We start from the raw sequence: 20,437 nt of genomic DNA, 5'->3' as shown, positions 1-20,437 counted from the left end.
GACCCTGCAGAAGGAGATCCAGGGACATCAGCCGCGCTACGACGACATCTTCGAGCGCAGCCAGCACGTGCTGAGGGAGGACAGGCTGGCGGCCGAGCTGATCCGCCAGCGCCTCGCCGAGCTCCAGTCGCTATGGGAACAAATCAGGAAGGAGACGGAGAAGCGCCACACCCGCCTCAGCGAGGCCCACGAGGCCCAGCAGTACTACTTCGACGCCGCGGAGGCCGAGGCCTGGATGAGTGAACAGGAGCTGTACATGATGTTAGAGGAGAAGGCCAAGGTGAGGCGGCGAGGATCAATACACCTGATACAATACTCTCTCTCTCGCTCTCTCTTTCTCTCTCGCTCTCTTGCTTTTAATACTCTGATTACAACTGAAAGTGTGTGTTTGTGTGTGTGTGTGTGTGTGTGTCAGGACGAGCAGAGTTCGGTGGCCATGCTGAAGAAGCACCAGATCCTGGAGCAGGCGGTGGAGGATTACGCCGACACCGTGCACCAGCTGTCCGGCACCAGCCGGGGCCTGGTGGCCGCCGAGCACCCTGACAGGTGAGACGACAGCGTCTTCATTTTGTGCAGGGGGGAAAAAATAAAGCTGAAAAAGTATGAAATATGAGTCAGAGACCAAGGGAAGGAATAAGAGGGTGAAGAGAAAGTGGTGGAGATGAATGAAAGGAAACAGACAGAAATAAACCGTAACTCCAAACTAAAGTTCCGTCCTCTTCCTCCTGGTGCAGCGAGCGCATCGGCATGCGTCAGTCCCAGGTGGATAAGCTGTACGCCGGGCTGAAGGACTTGTCGGAGGAGCGCCGAGGGAAGCTGGACGAGCGTTTGCGCCTCTTCCAGCTGAACCGGGAGGTGGACGACCTGGAGCAGTGGATCGCCGAGAGGGAGGTGGTGGCCGGGTCCCACGAGCTGGGACAGGACTACGAGCACGTCACGGTCAGTGCAACGACACCTCGTCACCGTCTCACAGTTTGTGTCCTGACAGTTTGTTTGTGTTCTTAATCTGTACTTCGACCCTTCAGATGCTGCAGGAGCGTTTCAGAGAATTCGCCCGTGACACGGGGAACATCGGCCAGGAGCGCGTGGACACCGTCAACAGGCAGGCGGACGAGCTGATCAACGCGGGCCACGGCGACGCCGCCACCATCGCGGAGTGGAAGGACGGCCTGAACGAGGCCTGGGCCGACCTGCTGGAGCTCATCGACACCCGGACGCAGATCCTCGCCGCGTCCTACGAACTCCACAAGTTCTACCACGACGCCAAGGAGATCCTCAACCGCATCCTGGACAAACACAAGAAGCTCCCGGAGGAGCTGGGCCGCGACCAGAACACCGTGGAGACGCTGCAGAGGATGCACACCACCTTCGAACACGACATCCAGGCGCTGGGAACGCAGGTGCTCAACAAGTTCAGATTTACAGAAGCAAAGGTCGTCTGTGTGTCTGCTGGCCAGTGGCTGGTTATTCAGGGTTAACAGTTTTCACGTCATAGTCTGAAAACCGAGGATACGAATGTGATTTCAGCTTCTTTCGGAGCGTGGGCGAGCCTCTCCAGGGGCTCAGTGACAGGAAGTGGAAAACCATCACATTATCAGAAGAGGATCACGTAGAACAGGGGTGTCAAAGCGATCCAGTAAAGGGTCACTGTGTCTGTCTGCAGGTTTTCATTCCCACCAATCAAAAACACACCTGATCCAACAAATCAACTGTGTGAAGACAGTTCAGGTGATTGCACGACTTGAGTCAGGTGTGTTCTTGCTTGGTTGGAATGAAAACCTGCAGACACAGCGACTCTTTACTGGATCACTCTGACACCCCTGATGTAGAATAACCTGAAGAGAACGTTCAGATGAGTTTTGGGAACCTGGGAACTTCCCCAGGGTCAGAAACTCATAAATATCAGAGCCCAACAGCTCTCTGTCGAACGACATGTTAGCATCTGGGGGCTCCTGTGATATTTCAGGCTCCTGGTGCAGACGGCAGATATCCAGGCCATTGTTTCAGATTTGATTATGAATGATAATAGAATTTGTTTACAGAGCAGCTTTTAATCCAAAATGCAGCTCAAAGTACCATGAAAGCATCAAAAGGAGAAGTCAGACAGTAAGAGCATTAAACATGAAACATGTAAATTAATGTGCGGTAACGAGAATAACAGTGTTTATAACATCGATAAATAATAATGTTAAGTAGTTCTTTTTCTGGCTCTTCAGATCACACAATTACACACTTTCAAAATACAACACATGTGTGAACAATTACGATCACCTCTTTCATCAGTAAGACAAGTTAAAATGACCATTATGTTGTTTTTTAAAAAACTCAGATCTGTTCACCTGATCCGCTGCTTCTGATACTGATGTTTATTACATGTTTGTAACCAAACTGAACCTCCTCCTCTCTTCTCCTCTTCCTCCTCCTCATCCTCCTCCTCCTGCTCTTTCTCCTCTTCTTCTTCTTCCTCTTCTTCCTCCTCCTCTTCCTCCTCCTCATCCTCCTTCACCTCCTCCTCATCATCATCCTCCTCCTCTCTTCTCCTCCTCCTCTTCCTCCCCCTCTTCCTCCTCCTCCTCCTCTCTTCTTCCTCTTCCTCCTCCTCCTCTTCCTCCTCCTCATCATCATCCTCCTCCTCCTCTCTTCCTCCTCTCTTCCTCCTCCTCCTCTTCCTCCTCCTCTTCCTACTCTCTTCCTCCTCATCCTCTTCCTTCTCCTCTCTTCTCCTCCTCTTCCTCCTCATCCTCCTCCTCCTCCTCTCTTCCTCCTCCTCTTCTTCCTCCTCCTCCTCCTCTCTTCTTCCTCCTCCTCCTCCTCTCTTCTTCCTCCTCCTCTCTCCTCCTCCTCCTCTTCCTCCTCCTCCTCCTCCTCCTCCTCCCGGTCTCCAGGTGCGGCAGCTTCAGGAGGACGCCGTTCGTCTGCAGTCCGCGTACGCCGGAGACAAAGCCGACGACATTCAGAAGAGAGAGGGAGAGGTGAGCTCCAACATGAACCCCATCAGGACTCCGTTTACTTTGAGTTCAGTCAGTAAATCTCAGGATTTTCATTTCTCCGTATGTGTCCGAGTAGAAAACCTGCTCCTCTTACTGACTGAACTGAACGTGAGCCGTGAGCGTTGAGCCGTGAGCCCTGCGCTGATGTCGATCCACTCTCTGTCCCTCATGCATGCTGCACTGCTGCTGCACTAACTTTGCACTGTTCCTCCGCCCTGAAAGGATCCGTTTGGGAAAGAAAAGCTTTCATTAGTAGGTGGTCAGACTCCCAGAGAGAAGGAAACTATGATAATGAGCTTGTGCGAGGTTGATAAAAGACGACAAAACGTGTCGTACTGTTCTTCAAATCATCACAAGAGGTTTGATTTACCATCATACACCGAGCATGTGGACTACAGACGCGTAACACAGTCCTGCAGGGCGTGGTCAAAATACAGGAAGGCTGATTCCTCTCTCAATCTTCAAGTTTCAGGTCCAAATATCAAAAGTTACATTACGTAAATATTGTGAAGTCTCAATTACACCTTGCTTTAAAATTAACTTTGGGTGATTGGATGGCAGATGCTCGACGACCACATGAGAGGTCCGGTGTAAATGTTCAAGAATCAGCTGCACATTAAATCTGCAGTCGGTAAGTCCGTCAGATCGATGTTTACAACTCTCACGCCCCTCCCCCTCTACCACCGAGCTCCTCCGCTCTCTCCCATCGAGTGCTCGTCAGTGCGCGTGCACCAGATTCCTGTGAACGCGCCTGTGTCAGCTCTCATCTATAAACAGGATGGAGTACACGCTACGTAGAGGTTGGCAGGCTAACTTACTCAGAGATAGCAACTGCTAACGTCATTTAGCGTATGTTAGCTTGAGCTCTGTGGCGTGTGCACAAACTGAACTGCGCTGAGTGGACAGGATGGTATGTGCGTGGTCGACTTTTGCAAACAAACAACAGGCTCTAGGTGCACGTAGAGGCGTTTTTTTTTTTTTCTAAAACCGGATGATTGATGATTCGGTGTCGGTTTAAGTGAATATGATCAAACAAACGTTGCCGACTGCAACTTTAAACAGACTTTGCGCTGAAGAAAGTCTGTGAATTGTTCCCAAGTGTTAACAAAGCTGCTTGAGAATTCCCAGCGTGCGAGTGAGTGGGCGTGTTCTTCTTTCATGTGGCTCAGAGGAAACCAGAAGAAGACAAACATTTGACGGTGAAGAAGAAGAAGAAGGTGATTTACAGGAAGGCAGCAACGAAAACGTAGAACTGGAGAGAAGTCGAGATCCTTAACTTCTGTCAGTGAGGACCGACGCCGCTCATCGCAGGAAACTGCAAGAGACTCTGAAACTGCAACTGAGTTATTTGTGACGAAATAATAAAACGGATGGCTCGAATCAAGCAATCTTATTGGTTGTTAGCCGCAATTTAATACCCATATATTACCACGATGACATCTAATTACTTGGTATTTTTTAGGAACTTTAACTTCAAGTGTAATTCCGGCGCAAAATCATCCCATGGTCTTTTTCGGCACTTACAGTCATCAAATAAACCATCTTCTCGAAATCCGGGAGAGCCGCTAACAGTTGGACGTGGCTAACAGTGATTAGCTTGGGGCAGCTCTGGATTAGCAGTCGATGCAGAGGAACTCCGCCGGCATCAGAAACATGTCGGAGAAGCCCGAATCCCAGCTCTAGCGGTCCTTGACACGTAGTTAGATGTTTGAGGGGGCGATACGTTTACAGGGGAGCGTTTTAGACGTAGCGCCTGAACTCAGGAGCGTAAATCCAGCTCAACCTGTCCGCCGGGTTTCAGTAGAACAGGAAATATATCCAGGGTTTTAGAGATGTCTTTTTTTACCCCCTCTTGCATTTTTGTGTCTTCATCCATCTCAGTGAAAGCTAAAAACTCAGCAGACTTTTTGAAATGTTGGTAAACAGCCTGAAATGAACTCACCACCGTGACGCGTCGGAGCTCCTTCTCTCCTGAGTGTTGATGATCATAAGCACCAGTGTGGTTTTGTGTTTTGACCATTCCCTGTATGTCCATTCCCCTGCATATCCTCCCTGTCCGCCCAGAGGAGAAAGGGAGAGGTGAGACTCCGTTCACCAAAAACATTTGGCTTTGCATCAGCGTTGATTTCTGGCTGCAGCTTTAGATTTCTTTTAACAGTTCGACTAAAATGTCGATGGATTTTAGTGACATTTTAGTGGTTTTTCACGCCGTCCAGGTCTGGCTTAGTCCTGTAAATACTCGTAGGGTTTGTTTTCTGTCTTCCTCAGGTCACTGTGGGTGGATGAGTCTTATTAAAGATAACTTATTTGATGCTGCACGAGTACCAAAGGGCAGTAAACTCCACCCACCTGGGCCTCCGAGGAGGTTAAAACAAACGCTACGAGTTTGCTAACGTAGTTTATGTCTGGACAGTTGTTGAAAATGAAAGCGTAAAAGTGTCGGCCGTCAGTTTAAGATGCATTTTTTTGAATATTTCATGGCTGCACACAGTGGTGCAATCAAATGTTTTTGTTCGCACACGCTCAACCGTAGTTGCTTCTTAGTCAGCGCTTTCAGTCGCCTGCAGCCGCGGCGTGAACAATGTCGCAGTGGTTTTTATATCAAATCAAATCAACCTTTATTTATTCATACGGCGCTTTTCATACAGAAAGTATTGCAAAGTGCCAAGTTGCAGAGATGTACAGAGAAAGAGAAACATCAAATAAAAACAGGAGAAGAAAGTTAAAAGAACCCAACCCTCCCACAGTAACGCACAGAGACACACACAACTATCTATACGTTCATACACACATTCTCACACACACACACACACACACATACACTGTCATGCTGAAACGCAGACACTCACACCTACACAAACACTAGCTGTCGCTCCAGAGACATGGATAAAAGGGATTCTTTTTTACATGCAAACAGTCTGGAGCAACGTTAGCAACGAGCAGAACGACATAATCCACTGAAAACATGAAGATAAAAACTTAGTTGCCATGTTGCCCCCTCCTCCCCCTACACCGTTGGTGCTTCGGCCTCTGTAATCTGCTCGTATGAATGTTGTTTTTGATTTGCTTTTATGCCTCTTGTTAATTTCCCCGGGCTGTTACGCTTCCCCTACAGCACCCCGGCGCCAGACCTGTGCAACACCCTGCGTCTGATCGCACTTATATCCCCCAGTTATATAGGTTCATAATGAATAATGAATCCCCACTGATCTCGGTCATCTCGGAGTGTGTTAGAGGAGCGTCTGGTTCTGAACTCTGCTGCTTGTTGTCTCGTCCCCCCCTTCAGGTCCTTGAGGCCTGGAAGAACCTGCTGGAGGCGGCGGAGGGCCGGCGGGCCAAGCTGTTCGACACCGGAGACAAGTTCCGCTTCTTCAGCATGGTGCGAGACCTGATGCTGTGGATGGAGGACGTCATCCGCCTGATCGAGGCCCAGGAGAAGCCACGGTAACTTCAATTTCAATTCCATTTTATTAATAGTGCCAAATCATGACAAAAGTTATCTCAGGACCCTTTACAGAGTAGGTAAAGACCACACTCTATGACTTAGTTATGATTTACAGAGACCCAACAATTCCCCCGTAGAGTACGGTGGCGTTGAAAACCTTCCCTTTAACAGACAGGACAAGACGCCGCCCGTCCTGCTCTTTTCATGAGCAGCTGATCGTTCACACACACATGGATTTTTTTCGTTGTTTCACTTATTTCATTTCTGATAGACATCGTTTTCACAGACTTCACTGCATCACGTCACTCCTACGGCAAAAGCCGACACGAATTATGTAATTTGGATTTGTTTTTCAGGGACGTGTCGTCGGTGGAGCTGCTGATGAACAACCACCAGGGCATCAAGGCGGAGATCGACGCCCGCAACGACAGCTTCACGGCCTGCATCGAGCTGGGCAAAGCCCTGCTCGCCAGGAAGCACTACGCTTCAGAGGAGGTGGAGACGCCTTCACCCAAACACACATCTATGATCCACACCTTCAGGCTAACGCAGACACAGCTGGAGTACATTTGTAGTTTCCAGACTGAGGGCGCCCTCCCACTGTGCGTCCGTCCCGTGCCCCGTGCTTTAGGGTCCTTGTCCACCCCTCCAGGCCCGTTTGTACTCACACTACCTGGGCCTCGGAGAATGCTTCTTGCTGCCTATACGTCATCACGCCGTAACACGTCACACGCATTGATGACGTCATGGCGATGCGTGGCTTTGTTTCCAGATCTTTCCGTAGACCTCAGAGTTTTTGTGCGTCTTGTCGACTGTTTTTGAATCTTTTCATCGACCAAATCTGCAGTAAACACTCCACCTCCGCATCACACCAACGTGAACCTTTCACCGCCATTGTTTGAAATGTCCGCGCATGGTCCCTCCTTCTTTTTTCTACGTCCCAACAGGCGCACAGGAAATGACCTCAGAACCGCCGTAGGCCTCGTGCTCGTACACGTGCGCACGCTCGTGCTCGTACATGTGCAAAGGTGCTTTACAAAAGCCCACCTCTCTCAGACGGGCCGTGATCCGCAAGCACTCGTCAAACGAACTAGACTTTAGCCGTGAAACGTGTTTGGGCACAGTACGGATGGACAGTGTGAGTGCGCCCTCAAATCACCTACGTTCAGTCTGAAATTAGTCGCTTTTTCTCTCTGATTCAGTTGTCTTATTGGTCCCAGGTTGGATTAAAACTCCATTTCAGTACTCTGTTTTGTAGCTAATGACAGTATTTTATACAGATATCCTTCAAGATTTAGTTTCGACTTCAAACCTCACATTTTAAACTCTTTTCACCACGAACCAGAGCAGCTAAAGTTTGTGCTACCAGCGTTTTTTCAAACAAAACATCAGTTTTAAACATCAAAGTGTTTTGTCAAAGTAACATGTAAATCAAAGGGTTTAGACTGATTTTAGGAGGATGCATTTGTCATTTATGCCACATTTAAATCATCTCTGAAACCGTTTCTTCTCTCTTCAGATTAAAGAAAAGTTGTTACAGTTGACGGACAAGAGGAAAGACATGATTGACAAGTGGGAGGACAGATGGGAGTGGCTGAGACTGGGTGAGGTTTCATCATCGGGTCAGGGCTCATGTTCACAGAAAGCATAAGAACGGAATTGGACAAATGTGGTTTAACGTGTGTGTGTGTGTGTGTGTGTGCAAGCTTGTCGTTTTAAATGTGTCTTTTAAAGGTCTAGCCGATTCTTTTTGATGCTTTTAATGTTAACATGTGTGTGTGTGCGTGTCTTCGTGCAGTCCTGGAGGTGCACCAGTTCTCCCGGGACGCAGGTGTGGCCGAGGCGTGGCTGCTGGGTCAGGACCCTTACCTGTCCAGCAGGGAGATCGGCCAGAGCGTGGACGAGGTGGAGAAACTCATCAAACGCCACGAGGCCTTCGAAAAGTCGGCCGCCACCTGGGAGGAACGCTTCTCCGCTCTGGAGAGGCTGACCACGGTGAGACACACACAAAAAACAACCAATTTGTCTTTTAATCTTAAAAATCTGACTTTTTTCCTGTAAGGTTCGTTCGTACGAGTTCTTTTCATTATGATTATTATTTGTTTTGTTTGTGAGCAGAGGTTTATTCACAAAAACGTCACCAAAAGAGTAAAAAATGATCTCATCCCTGCTGCCAAAAAGATGACAAACTCAGCTTCAAATGTGTTTCCATCCATCCTCTTTCCTTATTCTTACACTTATTTCCCCTCCTCCCTTCTTCCCTCTGTCTCAAATGAAAGAAATCAGACCCTGCCTGTGCAGATGACCCCTCCTCTACTTAATCTTAAAGTTAAGAAAGAAAGTGTTCTTGCATTAAGGCTCCGTGTGTCTGTGTGTCCAGATGGAGTTATTGGAAGTGAGAAGAATGCAAGAGGAAGAGGAGAAGAGGAGACAACCTCCGCCCACTGAGGCTCAGCCCGGCGACGCTGCCGCTCAGCACAGGTGAGAGCGCGTTTGTGTCCCAACTCTCTTTCCACGGTGATGTACTGCTGCTTTCTGTTTCACTTGTTCTTCCTTTATATTATATTATTGGAAAACGACCTCTTCAGTTTTTGATCTTTTAGGGCGCACTCACACTGTGCCTCCGTACCGTGCCCAAGCAGGTTTCACGGCTAAAGTCTAGTTCCTTTGACCAGTGTGAGTGCAACCGTACCGCGCTTAGGAGCGGCACAGTTGCCGTCCACGGCCCGTTTGGGAGAGGTGGGCTTTAGTAAAGCACGTTTACACATGTACGAGCACGAGCGTGCGCACGTGTACGAGCACGAGGCCTACGGCGGTTCTGAGGTCATTTCCTGTGCGCCTGTTGGGACGTAGAAAAAAAGAAGGAGGGACCATGCACGGACATTTCAAACAATGGCGGTGAAAGGTTCACGTTGGTGTGATGCGGAGGTGGAGTGTTTACTGCAGATTTGGTCGATGAAAAGATTCAAAAACAGTCGACAAGACGCACAAAAACTCTGAGGTCTACGGAAAGATCTGGAAACAAAGCCACGCATCGCCATGACGTCATCAATGCGTGTGACGTGTTACGGCGTGATGACGTATAGGCAGCAAGAAGCATTCTCCGAGGCCCAGGTAGTGTGAGTACAAACGGGCCTGGAGGGGGGGACAAGGACCCTAAAGCACGGGGCACGGGACGGAGGCACAGTGGGAGTGCGCCCTTAGTGAAAGTGAAAACGAAACACACCCTGTAGAAAAAGGAAACTTTGTGTCATCAACTGAGCTCAAAACACGCTTCACTGCAGGTGTGAGGAATCATTTGGCAGATGAACAGAAAATTATGGATTGATAAATAACAAAAGCAGCTGTTGTGTGTTTATATCAGCATGAGATGCATCAGGAGTGTGTGTGTGTCTGACTGTGTGTGTGTGTGTGTCTTATTGTGTGTTTGCAGGGAGGGCGAGCCGGTGTCTCAGAACGGGCTGCCGTCCGATCAGGAGTCTCCCAGGGTTAGTTACCGCTCACCTGCCTACCAGCAATACAGCAGCACCCTGCAGAGCCGTAGGACCACGGCCGCACCCTGACACACACGCACGCACACACAAACACACACACACACACACACACACACGCTACATATTCAACATCCTTAAATATAACCCCATGAAAAATCACATCCCTGCTCCTCTCAAACTCCTGGGATCCACGCTGTGATATTCCTGTGTTTATAACTTCTCCACAGCATTTATTGTTTGCTTCTCCTCCGTTCACGTTCATATTTTCATAACTGTAGTGAGTTTAACTTCAAAGCTATCTCATTGTGTCTTTGTTTTGAGATATCAGTGTAACTTATGTGAACAAAATGAGATCTGCATCGTCGAGAGGACGGTAAATCCCCTCGTTAGTGAGACGATCAGGCGACAGGAAGCAGAGGGACTGATGGGAAATGTAGTCTTAATGAAGAGCACCACTAGTGTGAGGGGAACGATCCGCCTCACCACATCATCAAAACACCTTTTCAGATGTAACTCAAAGGCCTCCGTATCCACCTTGATCCTTCTGTTCAGTGTGACGCAGCAGGTTATGATCGCTGCTGTACCTTTAAGACAAAGAAGGTCACAAATCAAACCATAGACGAACACATATGGAGCGTCTTAAAGCTTCCTAAAGAGACCTTTTCAAGCCTGGGTTTAATGTTTCTTGATAAATTAGCACTGAAGCAAGAAAATCCCAAATTTATCCCCCAAAAAACAGGAGTGTGTGTGAAGCTGAACTCGTGTCTCCTCCTTAAATGAAACCACCAAGTCACAGATGAGAAGTTCAGTAAACTCCAACATACTTTCCACAAGTGCAGTTTCTTAAACTAACTCAGAACTCAGCACATTTAGCAGTCACTTCAATGCTGCGAGAGTCTCTGTAGCAGCATCTGGTGGACGTTAGAGGAAAAGACTTTTTAAAAAAAGCTCCATTCTGTTATTTCCATCGGCGTTTGTTGATGTTTCCTCTTCGATTACAAGTTGTTGCTTTTACGTTTCACCTTTGTCACGTTTCAGCAATTCGTGCTTTGATTTGGTGCTAAAACGTTCTGTTAACGTTGGTTGTTGTTTGAAACGTGTAAAAGACGTCACACTGAAAATGAGATCCAGGTGGAGACACGGGCTTGTCGGAGGTGTTTCTGTTTCTGCTTCATAAGACAAAAAAAACCTCTTACAGGAAGAACTACAAGAAAACTAAATTAAGAACCCTTTACCGTATTTTCCGCACTATAAGGCGCACCACATTATAAGGCACAGCTTCAATGAATGTCTTATTTTGAAACTTTTTCCATATATAAGGCGCACCACATTATAAGGCGCATAGAACAGACGCTACAGTGGAGGCTGGGGTTACGTTCTGCATCCATTAGATGGAGCTGCGCTAAAGGGAACGTCAACACAACAGTCAGGGGAGGTCGTCTTGTTGCTTCCTCCACTTCGGCACCATTGATTGGTTCATGTTAAACTCTCTGGCTGCTGCTCTGTTCCCGTGTTCTGCTGCGTGACTAATGGCCTTGAGTGTAAACTCTGCGTTGTAAGCGTGTCTCTTAACAGGAGCCATTTTGGGCTCTTTACACAAACACACACATGGAAATGAAACGGCACGCTTCACGCAGTCGTATATCTCAACATGCACCGCGCGTTACTTCTTCTACGGGGAAAATAGAGTCGGCGGCTGCTCACCGTAGTTGGAGACCTGTTGTGGCTCAATATTGGTCCATATATAAGGAGCACCGGATTATAAGGCGCACTGTCGGCTTTGAGACATTTGAAGGTATCTAGGTGCAACCTATAGTGCGGAAAATACGGTAACTTCTATTCAGTAGATGATGCCTTTTAATCTTTGTGGTGTCTAATTTCAGTTTGTTCATTTAGCACTTTGTCCTTTTGGGGGAAAACATTCATATTTATTCAAAATTCTCAGTTTCTGTTCCTTTATTGTATCTAACATTCCTTTTTTTTTGTACTTGGTTAGTTTAATGAAGTAAATTAGAAATACACAGGATGGACCAAAGGAAAACTTCATGCTTCATATTGGTGCTCTGTGCTCTTTAAAGCAGACCAAAGGTAGAAGCAGTACATGAGTAATGTAAACAGAAAGTCATGTTAAGGATTTTAACGTAGCGTAAAAGTAGGAATCTACATTTGGTATGAGTGTGACTGCGTTAAGTGTGAATGGGACCCTAAAACACACACACATACATGCATAAACACACCCACACCTGTGTTTCTATCCATCCTCTTCCCTTATGCTTACCTTTATTATTTCCCCTCCTCCCTTCTTCCCTCTGTCTCTCTCAGCTCGACACTCCCGCCGTCCTCTCCCCTCAACTGTTAATGCTGCTGCTACTTTACGTCGTCATTTATAAACTCACCCTCTGGAATATGAACACCTGATGTGTCCAAACAACAAAACACAAATCTGGGTTTTAAAGCCTTAAAAGAATTATTCCCAAATATGTTGATGAGTTAAAGTTTTGTGGGCATTTGTAGGATTTTAAATTTTTACTGCAAGGTAAATTGTAGTGTCGTCTGCATAGCGACATATACAGAAATGAAACCAAACATTAAACACACAAAATAATAAGCATGCATCCATCAACGGTTATAAGGCAACAAAAATATTGTATTACTGTAGTGCAGGGGTGTCAAACTGATCCAGTAAAGGGTCGCTGTGGCTGCAGGTTTACATTCAAACCAAGCAAGAACACACCTGACTCAACTCGTCTAATCACCTGAAACGCCTTCACACTGTTGGATTTGTTGGATCAGGTGTGTTCTTGCTTGGTTTGATGGAAAACCTGCAGCCACAGCGGCTCTTTACTGGATCAGTCTGACACCCCTGCTGTAGTGCATCCTCAAAACATAGTTTGTCTTACTCTTATTGTCTTAAAAATAAAGGATTTTTAGCTGCTGTACGTTTCTCTTGATCTTTAACACAATGAGAAATGTAAATGCGATCAATCCCAGATTTAGCTGAGTTCCAAAATGCTACTTCATATTGTTTTTAGGAGGGAATCCTTTGCTAAAGTCATATTTTGTCCAAGACAGATGAACATTTATTCTAAAAACTACTATAAAAGAAGATGAACAACAATAAATCAACAATACACATTTTAATTTTACTTACCAGTTTCATCGTCCTTCGATTATTCAGACTTATTTAAAAGTCCAAGTAAAAATTAGCATTTAGGAAATAACATTAGTCAGTAACACAACTAGTAGTGTATTTTCCGCGCTATAAGGCGCACCACATTTTAAGGCGCACCTCCAATGAATGTCTTATTTTGAAACTGTTTTCATATATAAGGCGCATAGAACAGACGCTACAGTCGAGGCTGGGGTCACGTTCTGCATCCATTAGATGGAGCTGCTCTAAAGGGAACGTCAACAAAACAGTCAGGGGAGGTCGTCTTGTTGCTTCCTCCACTTCGGCACCATTGATTGGTTCATGTTCAACTCTCTGGCTGCTGCTCTGTTCCCGTGTTCTACTGCGTGACTAATGGCCTTGAGTGTAAACTCTGCGTCGTAAGCGTGTCTCTTAACAGGAGCCATTTTGGGCTCTTTACACAAACACACACATGGAAATGAAACGGCACGCTTCAGGCAGTCGTATATCTCAACATGCACCGCGCGTTACTTCTTCTACGGGGGAAAATAGAGTCGGCGGCTGCTCACCGTAGTTGGAGACCTGTTGTGGCTCAATATTGGTCCATATATAAGGAGCACCGGATTATAAGGCGCACTGTCGGCTTTTGAGACATTTGAAGGTTTTTAGGTGCAACTTATAGGGCGGAAAATACGGTACTTTGACATGTTTCATCATCATTGCATATAGTGACCATTTAAATTAATCTTCAAAATCATTCCACAGTTTCATGTAAAACTGATCTTCCATTCATTTAATAGACATATCCCATGATGTGTGTGTGTGTGTGTGTGTATGTGTGTGTGTATGTGCACTCCATGCACTCAGTTAAGACTTTGGTTTTATCACTGTGGTTTTATCCGTCTCTGTTGTTTCCATTGTAACTTCTTTATTTCCCTCCATGGTTTCTGTTGCATGTCCATCCAGCTCCTTCATTGGTTCCCTGACTAACAAACATTCCCCCAATAAACCCTGTCACAACCAATCAGAGCACTCCGAGCCATCCTGGTTTGTCTGTCACTGTGTAATCGTGTGACTTTTCTCTGCACACACTGTTGTTTTTGTTGTTGCATGCTGTCACCATCGTTAGCATTACAGCTGAGTTTCATGTCAATGTAACATTTCTTCATCTCATGTTCCTCACCAGTTTCCATCCCGGGGCTTCATTTCAAGTTATATTGGTTCGCATAACAGGCTACTTTCTATAGAGAACTCCAAAGAATAGGAGTTTTCATCCTTTTCTCGGTTGATTTTTGGAATAAGGAGGTAAAATATCCTTCTGTTTGCTGCCAAAGTGGCTTTTACTGCACATAAATACACCACAGACAGTAAAACTCTTTAAAAAACACTTAAATATATACTTATACATATACATTTTAAATGGAAAGTATGACCCAAACATCAAGTGAATCAGTAAAATCCTACTCAAATACTGTTAAAACGAGATCATTCCAGTTTATATTGAAACAGCCAAACAACATTTCAGACCTGACAGAAACCCCCCGTTCACCCCGGAGCCAAACCGTCGATGGTTCGGACAATTAATCCGGAGTCTCGACCTTTAAAAAGTTTATCAAAGGACAAACGATCTCCTAGATATTGGGCCCGGCCACAATCGGGCTTAATCCGCCCGGCTTTACTTTACGTGTCTAATCTTACTCTGAAGTCAAATCCTTATTAAGTAACAACCCAGACCGTTTCTGATAGTCGGGTTAAGTGACCGCTGAAATGTTACGCCCAGAAGAAGCACTGACTTTACACACACACGCAAACGTTTGGTAAAGATGAATGCACCGTCTATTATATTACTGCAAGGCAATTATTCATTTATTTCTATAGCACCTTTCAACAGCAATTTAATCCAGAGTGCTTTAAATAAAACATTAAACATATGCAATGACATTTAGATATACACAATGACAAGTAGATAAAATAATTTCATTTAAAAAAAAAACAAGAATATCAAAGGCAAGAGAAGCAGCTTCTGAAGAGGAATTTTCAATGGGCAATTATTCTTTTAGTACAATTTACAAGACGAGTAACAGAAGTTACAGAACAAGCAATTAATACATAGTTTGTTAAAGTTTTATTTACTGAAAGGCAGCAGCAAACCGAAAAATCCTTGATTTAAAAGAAGTTTTCTGGAAGTTTGTTCCAGATATGTGGTGCATTAAAACTCTGGGGACACGGATCAGAAACACTGTCCCAGACCATTTGAGAGGTCTAGATGGTTCAAGCTCAGACACAGAAATCATTCAGGTAGAAACATGAGTGTTAACTTGGATACGTTGCCTTAAATTCAAAGTTTCAAACCCAAAGATCGTTGGTGTTCGTCTACAGTCTTATACAGGATCTAAATAAAGAAGAAGTGGTCGAGAAAGCTTAATACGCTCTAAGTTCCATCTCCTAGAACGAGCCCAGACCTCCAAAAGAGTCCTAGAACGAGCCCAGACCTCCAAAAGAGTCCTAGAACGAGCCCAGACCTCCAAAAGAGTCCTAGAACGAGCCCAGACCTCCAAATGAGTCCTAGAACGAGTCCAGACCTCCAAAAGAGTCCTAGAACGAGCCCAGACCTCCAAATGAGTCCTAGAACGAGTCCAGACCTCCAAAAGAGTCCCCAAGACTGGTCCAACGTTTATCAAGCCACTAAAAAAGTCTCTGAATGGGTCCAAGCTTTAATCAGCTGTCAGGGAAACTTCTTAGATGTTGTCCAAACCCAAGAAAAGGCTCTCATGGGATCAGTTGAACCCTTAAGGCTCCCGATAAACTCTCTCCCACGACTGATCCAACTCTCGCCCAGCTGTAAATAAAAAGCTCCCAGGATCGGTCCAGCTCTTGCATCCCTTCAGTTAAAGCTTCCCAGGACTGGTCCGGCCTCTGAACGCTTCACAAAAAAGCGTGTCCGCCCTTGGTCCAGCGCTCGAAGAGCTCAGTAACAGGGTAATAAGCATCCGCTTGGAGTGGGAGTGGTGTGGAAACAATAAAATCTGTTTGGATACTAGGCCAATCGCATTCTCCCCTCACCAATAATGACGCCCAGTAATGAGCTCCAAGCAATTTTGTGGATAATTGTTTGTGATTTATTTTGTGTGTGTGTGTTTGTGTGTGTGTGTTTCCCACCTGCGAGCTTCTGTCTTCGCACTGTCCACCGTGGTGTGTGTTGTGGTGTTGTGATTTACTGTGCATGTCCTAAAACCTGTAATGAGCGCATGATCTGACTGTGTCACCTCTCTGTGCTCTTAATGAACAATGCAGATGTTTTTTCCTAATCAGTATCGGATCTCAGCACTGAACTCGCTTTGTTTAATGCAAAAAATGCAAAACCCAAATGCTTAACAATGCGTTAATACGGCTGATGTTGACGGACGGGTGTAGCTGAAGGTCTTAAGATGAGTTTGCGTTGGTTTTGATCGATGTTGTGGTTTAGTTCAGACGTAGAGGCTTGTGTCAGAGATACAAGAGACTTTTAACTTGACGTCGACATTTTAATGGTTTAATGAGAAGTTAACGTGAAATTTTGGCGAAAAATCATCCCATGGTTTTTTTCTCCAACTACACTCATCAAATAAGCCATCGAGACAATTTTGTGGCACAACTGTTAACGGGGAAATCCAGGAGAGTGGCTAACAGCCGGACGTGGCTAACAGTGATTAGCTCGGGGCAGCACAGTGAAGGCATTCAAAGGTCTTTTTTAACCACTAATGCTGCTGAAAATAACAGCAAACCTCTGCAGCAGCATGAGAAGAGTCCCTACACACAAAACAAAGCAACAACAGCGTAGTTAGTGAAGCCAGAGTTTATTAAGAGTGTTTTAAAGACTTACCTACTGGCCCCTGTACCAGCTCCTCTCATAGTAAAGTCCAGTCAAGTGGAAGGAGCCCATTGGTGCTTTGTTGTGTGTGTAGGGACTCTTCTCATGCTGCTGCAGAGGTTTGCTGTTATTTTCAGCAGCATTAGTGGTTAAAAAAGACCTTTGAATGCCTTCACCGTGCTGCCCTGAGCTAATCACTGTTAGCCACGTCAGGCTGTTAGCGACTGTTGAGGACTTGCCGGAATATCTCCGTTAATAGTTGTCACACGAAAGAAATTGTTGTGTGTATTTGCCCAAAAAGCCTCTGGGATGATTTTACGCCAGACTTTCATTTTAAATACCTAAAGAGCAACAAGGCAACACACACCCGTGTCTGCATCATTTTAACGATTATTTGATCGTCATTTGTTGCTCTTGACTTGAATCTTGAAGAACTTTGACTTAACCAGGGACTCCAAACAGGATGTGGTTCCAGCTTCTCAGACGTGATGGTTTGAAACTTACTCAGCCCCAATACACCACCAACAGAGGCGTCTTTTTATAACTAATCTTGGGGTCCTGTGTCAGTTCTCCTAAATAAACCTCCTGTGAAGTCTGATGAATTTAACGACAATTTGAAGGCGATTGACTGACTGAGTTTCACGTCTTTAGATACGAAAGTCAATCAGTTGCGTGTTTGTATTAAGTTTCCCTAGGGAGGTGTTCCAGGCACGTCCAGCTGGGAGGAGGCCTCGGGGAAGACCCAGGACCAGATGGAGAGATTAGATCTCCACACTGGCCTGGGAACGCCTCAGGATCCCCCAGTTAGAGCTGGTTAATGTGGCCCGGGAAAGGGAAGTTTGGGGTTCCCCTGCTGGAGCTGCTGCCCCCGAGACCTGACCCCGGATAAGAGGCTGAAGATGAGATGTTTCAAAGTGTCTATTCAGCAGAACATTAGTCTGGTCTGAGTTCACTTTTTTTAAGTCTTGCACCAGGTGATTTTAAGGCCGTGTGTTTCTCTGCACGGTTTCTTTTCATCAACGCGTAACCGCAGCTGTGGGCTCCTGAAACCAGAGTTTTTTGTAGCCAGAGTCTGGTTTTAGCCGTCACGTGTGCACAGGAAATCCGAGGAGAACCACAATTTCTTGTCGACATTGTTTGACGTCACACTGTGCAACGGTAAACAGTCAGTTGTATCCATGGAGACTTGTGGAGCGCTCTAGGCGTGAACAGCTGACGGAGGCGGATATTGCGGTTTCATGTGATAAGAGATATTTTTCATCACACTGTGGTGTGGCCGTAAAAGCTTTGGTTCAAAGATAGCCGTGTACGTGTGGACTTGGCCTTGGTCTCGCGTCTTGTTGGATACGTCAGTTGTTCCTGAATGTCGCCTGAATTCTCTGCATAGATTAGCTTGATTCAAAGACAGATTAATCTTAGCACTGGAAAGACACTATCGTCCGTTATGCCTTGAACAGGACGTGGTCTTGACTGCCCTTGGACTTGGTCTTGACTCAGACTCAACTGGACTTGGACTTGATCAAGTTGGCCATGGTCTCGTGTCTTGTTGGATTCGTCAGTTGTTCCTGAATATTGCCTGTTGCCTGCATAGATTAGCTTGATTCAAAGACAGATTAATCTTAGCCCTGGAAAGACACTATTGTCTGTTATGGTCTTTAACAGGACGTGGTCTTGACTGCCTTTGGACCTGGTCTTGACTCTGACCTAACTGGACCTGGACTTGGACTTGATCAAGTTGGCCTCGACTACAGTCCTGCTCTTCAGTGTGTGATCCTGCTTCGCATGCTGCAGCTCTGATAATTCTGATTTACAGCTTCTGTGTCTGAGAGAGAAAGATTTAATTTCTTTAACACACGTTGTGAGAGAAATCCTCCTCTGACTCTCAGCTCTCGCTTCTGTTTCCAGGAGAACGTCGAAGGGGGTGAGGTGGTGAACGGGGTGTCGGATCCAAGCCCCGCTGGGTCCCCCGGGGCATCTCGCAAGGGCAAGGGCAGCCAGGCGGCGACCCTGCCGGCCAAGAGCCAGCAGGACGCTCCAACGTCCCAGCTGGAGAGCTTCCTGCACCGCAAACACGAGTGGGAGGGGCATAACAAGAAAGCGTCGAGCAGGTAGGACTCGTTCGTCAGACTTTGTATATTTCAACAACTTCTGAAGTGCAACAACCGAATCTCAGCTGGTTACAAACATTTATCTCCATTCCTTTAAAAACGAAAGATGGTTAAAGACGTAACGCTGAATTTACAGCATAAAGTGAGACCTCGTAATGGTTAGCGAGCGCTAACGCGGGCTGTTAGCTTCGCAGATATTGATAATGATGCTACTGTGTCTCCACAGGTCGTGGCACAATGTCTACTGTGTGATCAATCAGCAGGAGATCGGTTTCTACAAGGACCAGAAGAGCGCCAGTCAGGGAATTCCCTACCACAGCGAGATCCCCGTCAGCCTGAAGGACGCCGTCTGCGAGGTGGCGCTGGACTACAAGAAGAAGAAACACGTCTTCAAGCTCAAGTGAGGATCCCAATGACAGCGAGACGAAACTTAACATAATAAATCTCACAGGTTAAAGGATGATGGGGGGGTTATCACACTCCTTCTCCGAGTCATAACTCAGACGCATCTTAACACACGGACACAAAACTCGTATTTTTAGGTTCAGTTTTACAAACACTTCCAGAGGACGTCACTGTCTCCGATGTTCATCACAAATAAACGTCCAAAACTCTGCATAAAATTCATGGGAAGAAAACAGCTGGTGGCTTTCATCAGGGTCAAATCGAACATCTTTAGGTAAAGAAGTCAGACGCACAATAAGCAGCAGTTATGATGTTTTTAAAGACTTTGTTGAGCAGAAGAAGTCTTCAAGCTGTCGACACGTGCTGTAAAACTAAACCTACGAGCTAAAAGAGGCAGAGAAGAGGTGAACAGAGCCGGGGAGGAACTCTGGAGTGGTGAAGCATCATTTAAATCATGGGTGTCAAAGTCAGAGCCGGATCTGGCCCGCGGACCTCGAATGAATGATCTTGGCCCCCGGGATGATATTTGATTAGTATCAGAACCGGCCCGCACGCCACAGCCGCCTGCTGGTGTTATTCACGCACCAAAACTACATTACCCACAATGCAACGGTAGCCCGCGAATTCACTGCAGCGCCGCAAGTGGGTTCATTATTATTATTCATCAGCATTCAGGGCAGATGTCAACTTTCAGCCCCCAATAACCAATAACAACAGGTTAAATGCATCATTTTAATATGTTTTAATAAACATTGAACCAGTCCGGCCATCAGCTCGTAGCAAATATGTTTTTTGGCCCTCTGATGTATTTGACATGTATCGACCAGAGCGAAATAATCTAACACATGGTTTTACTTCCACAGGATCACCGACGGGAATGAGTATCTCTTCCACGCCAAAGACGATGTAAGTTTAAAAATCTACATTTAAATCTTCATCTTTTATTTTATCTTATATTTTAGTGCTTTTTTTATTTTATATTTGTGATATGAAATACAGCAGAGGTGTCATTTTA

The 20,437-nt window shown here is 46.0% G+C and overlaps 1 protein-coding gene across 2 annotated transcripts in view; it reads left to right on the top strand.

The window, feature by feature from the left end:
- The window catches only part of LOC310953469 (spectrin beta chain, non-erythrocytic 1-like), a 129,391-nt gene that overhangs the window by 105,071 nt on the left and 3,883 nt on the right, over window positions 1-20,437 (top strand). For both annotated transcript variants that reach the window (XM_083922509.1, XM_083922508.1), the window contains 14 exons: window positions 2-280; window positions 416-546; window positions 735-939; window positions 1,026-1,400; window positions 2,886-2,972; window positions 6,277-6,434; window positions 6,792-6,930; window positions 7,955-8,039; window positions 8,234-8,430; window positions 8,816-8,916; window positions 9,869-9,923; window positions 18,815-19,017; window positions 19,244-19,417; window positions 20,286-20,328. In XM_083922509.1, the coding sequence (XP_083778635.1) occupies window positions 2-280; window positions 416-546; window positions 735-939; window positions 1,026-1,400; window positions 2,886-2,972; window positions 6,277-6,434; window positions 6,792-6,930; window positions 7,955-8,039; window positions 8,234-8,430; window positions 8,816-8,916; window positions 9,869-9,923; window positions 18,815-19,017; window positions 19,244-19,417; window positions 20,286-20,328 (2,232 nt within the window). The remainder of the gene's footprint in view (window position 1; window positions 281-415; window positions 547-734; window positions 940-1,025; window positions 1,401-2,885; window positions 2,973-6,276; window positions 6,435-6,791; window positions 6,931-7,954; window positions 8,040-8,233; window positions 8,431-8,815; window positions 8,917-9,868; window positions 9,924-18,814; window positions 19,018-19,243; window positions 19,418-20,285; window positions 20,329-20,437) is intronic.

Source organism: Echiichthys vipera (assembly GCF_963691815.1).
Source record: "Echiichthys vipera genome assembly, chromosome: 11".
Lineage (NCBI taxonomy): Eukaryota > Metazoa > Chordata > Actinopteri > Perciformes > Trachinidae > Echiichthys > Echiichthys vipera.
This window is presented reverse-complemented; position numbering and strand designations above follow the sequence as displayed.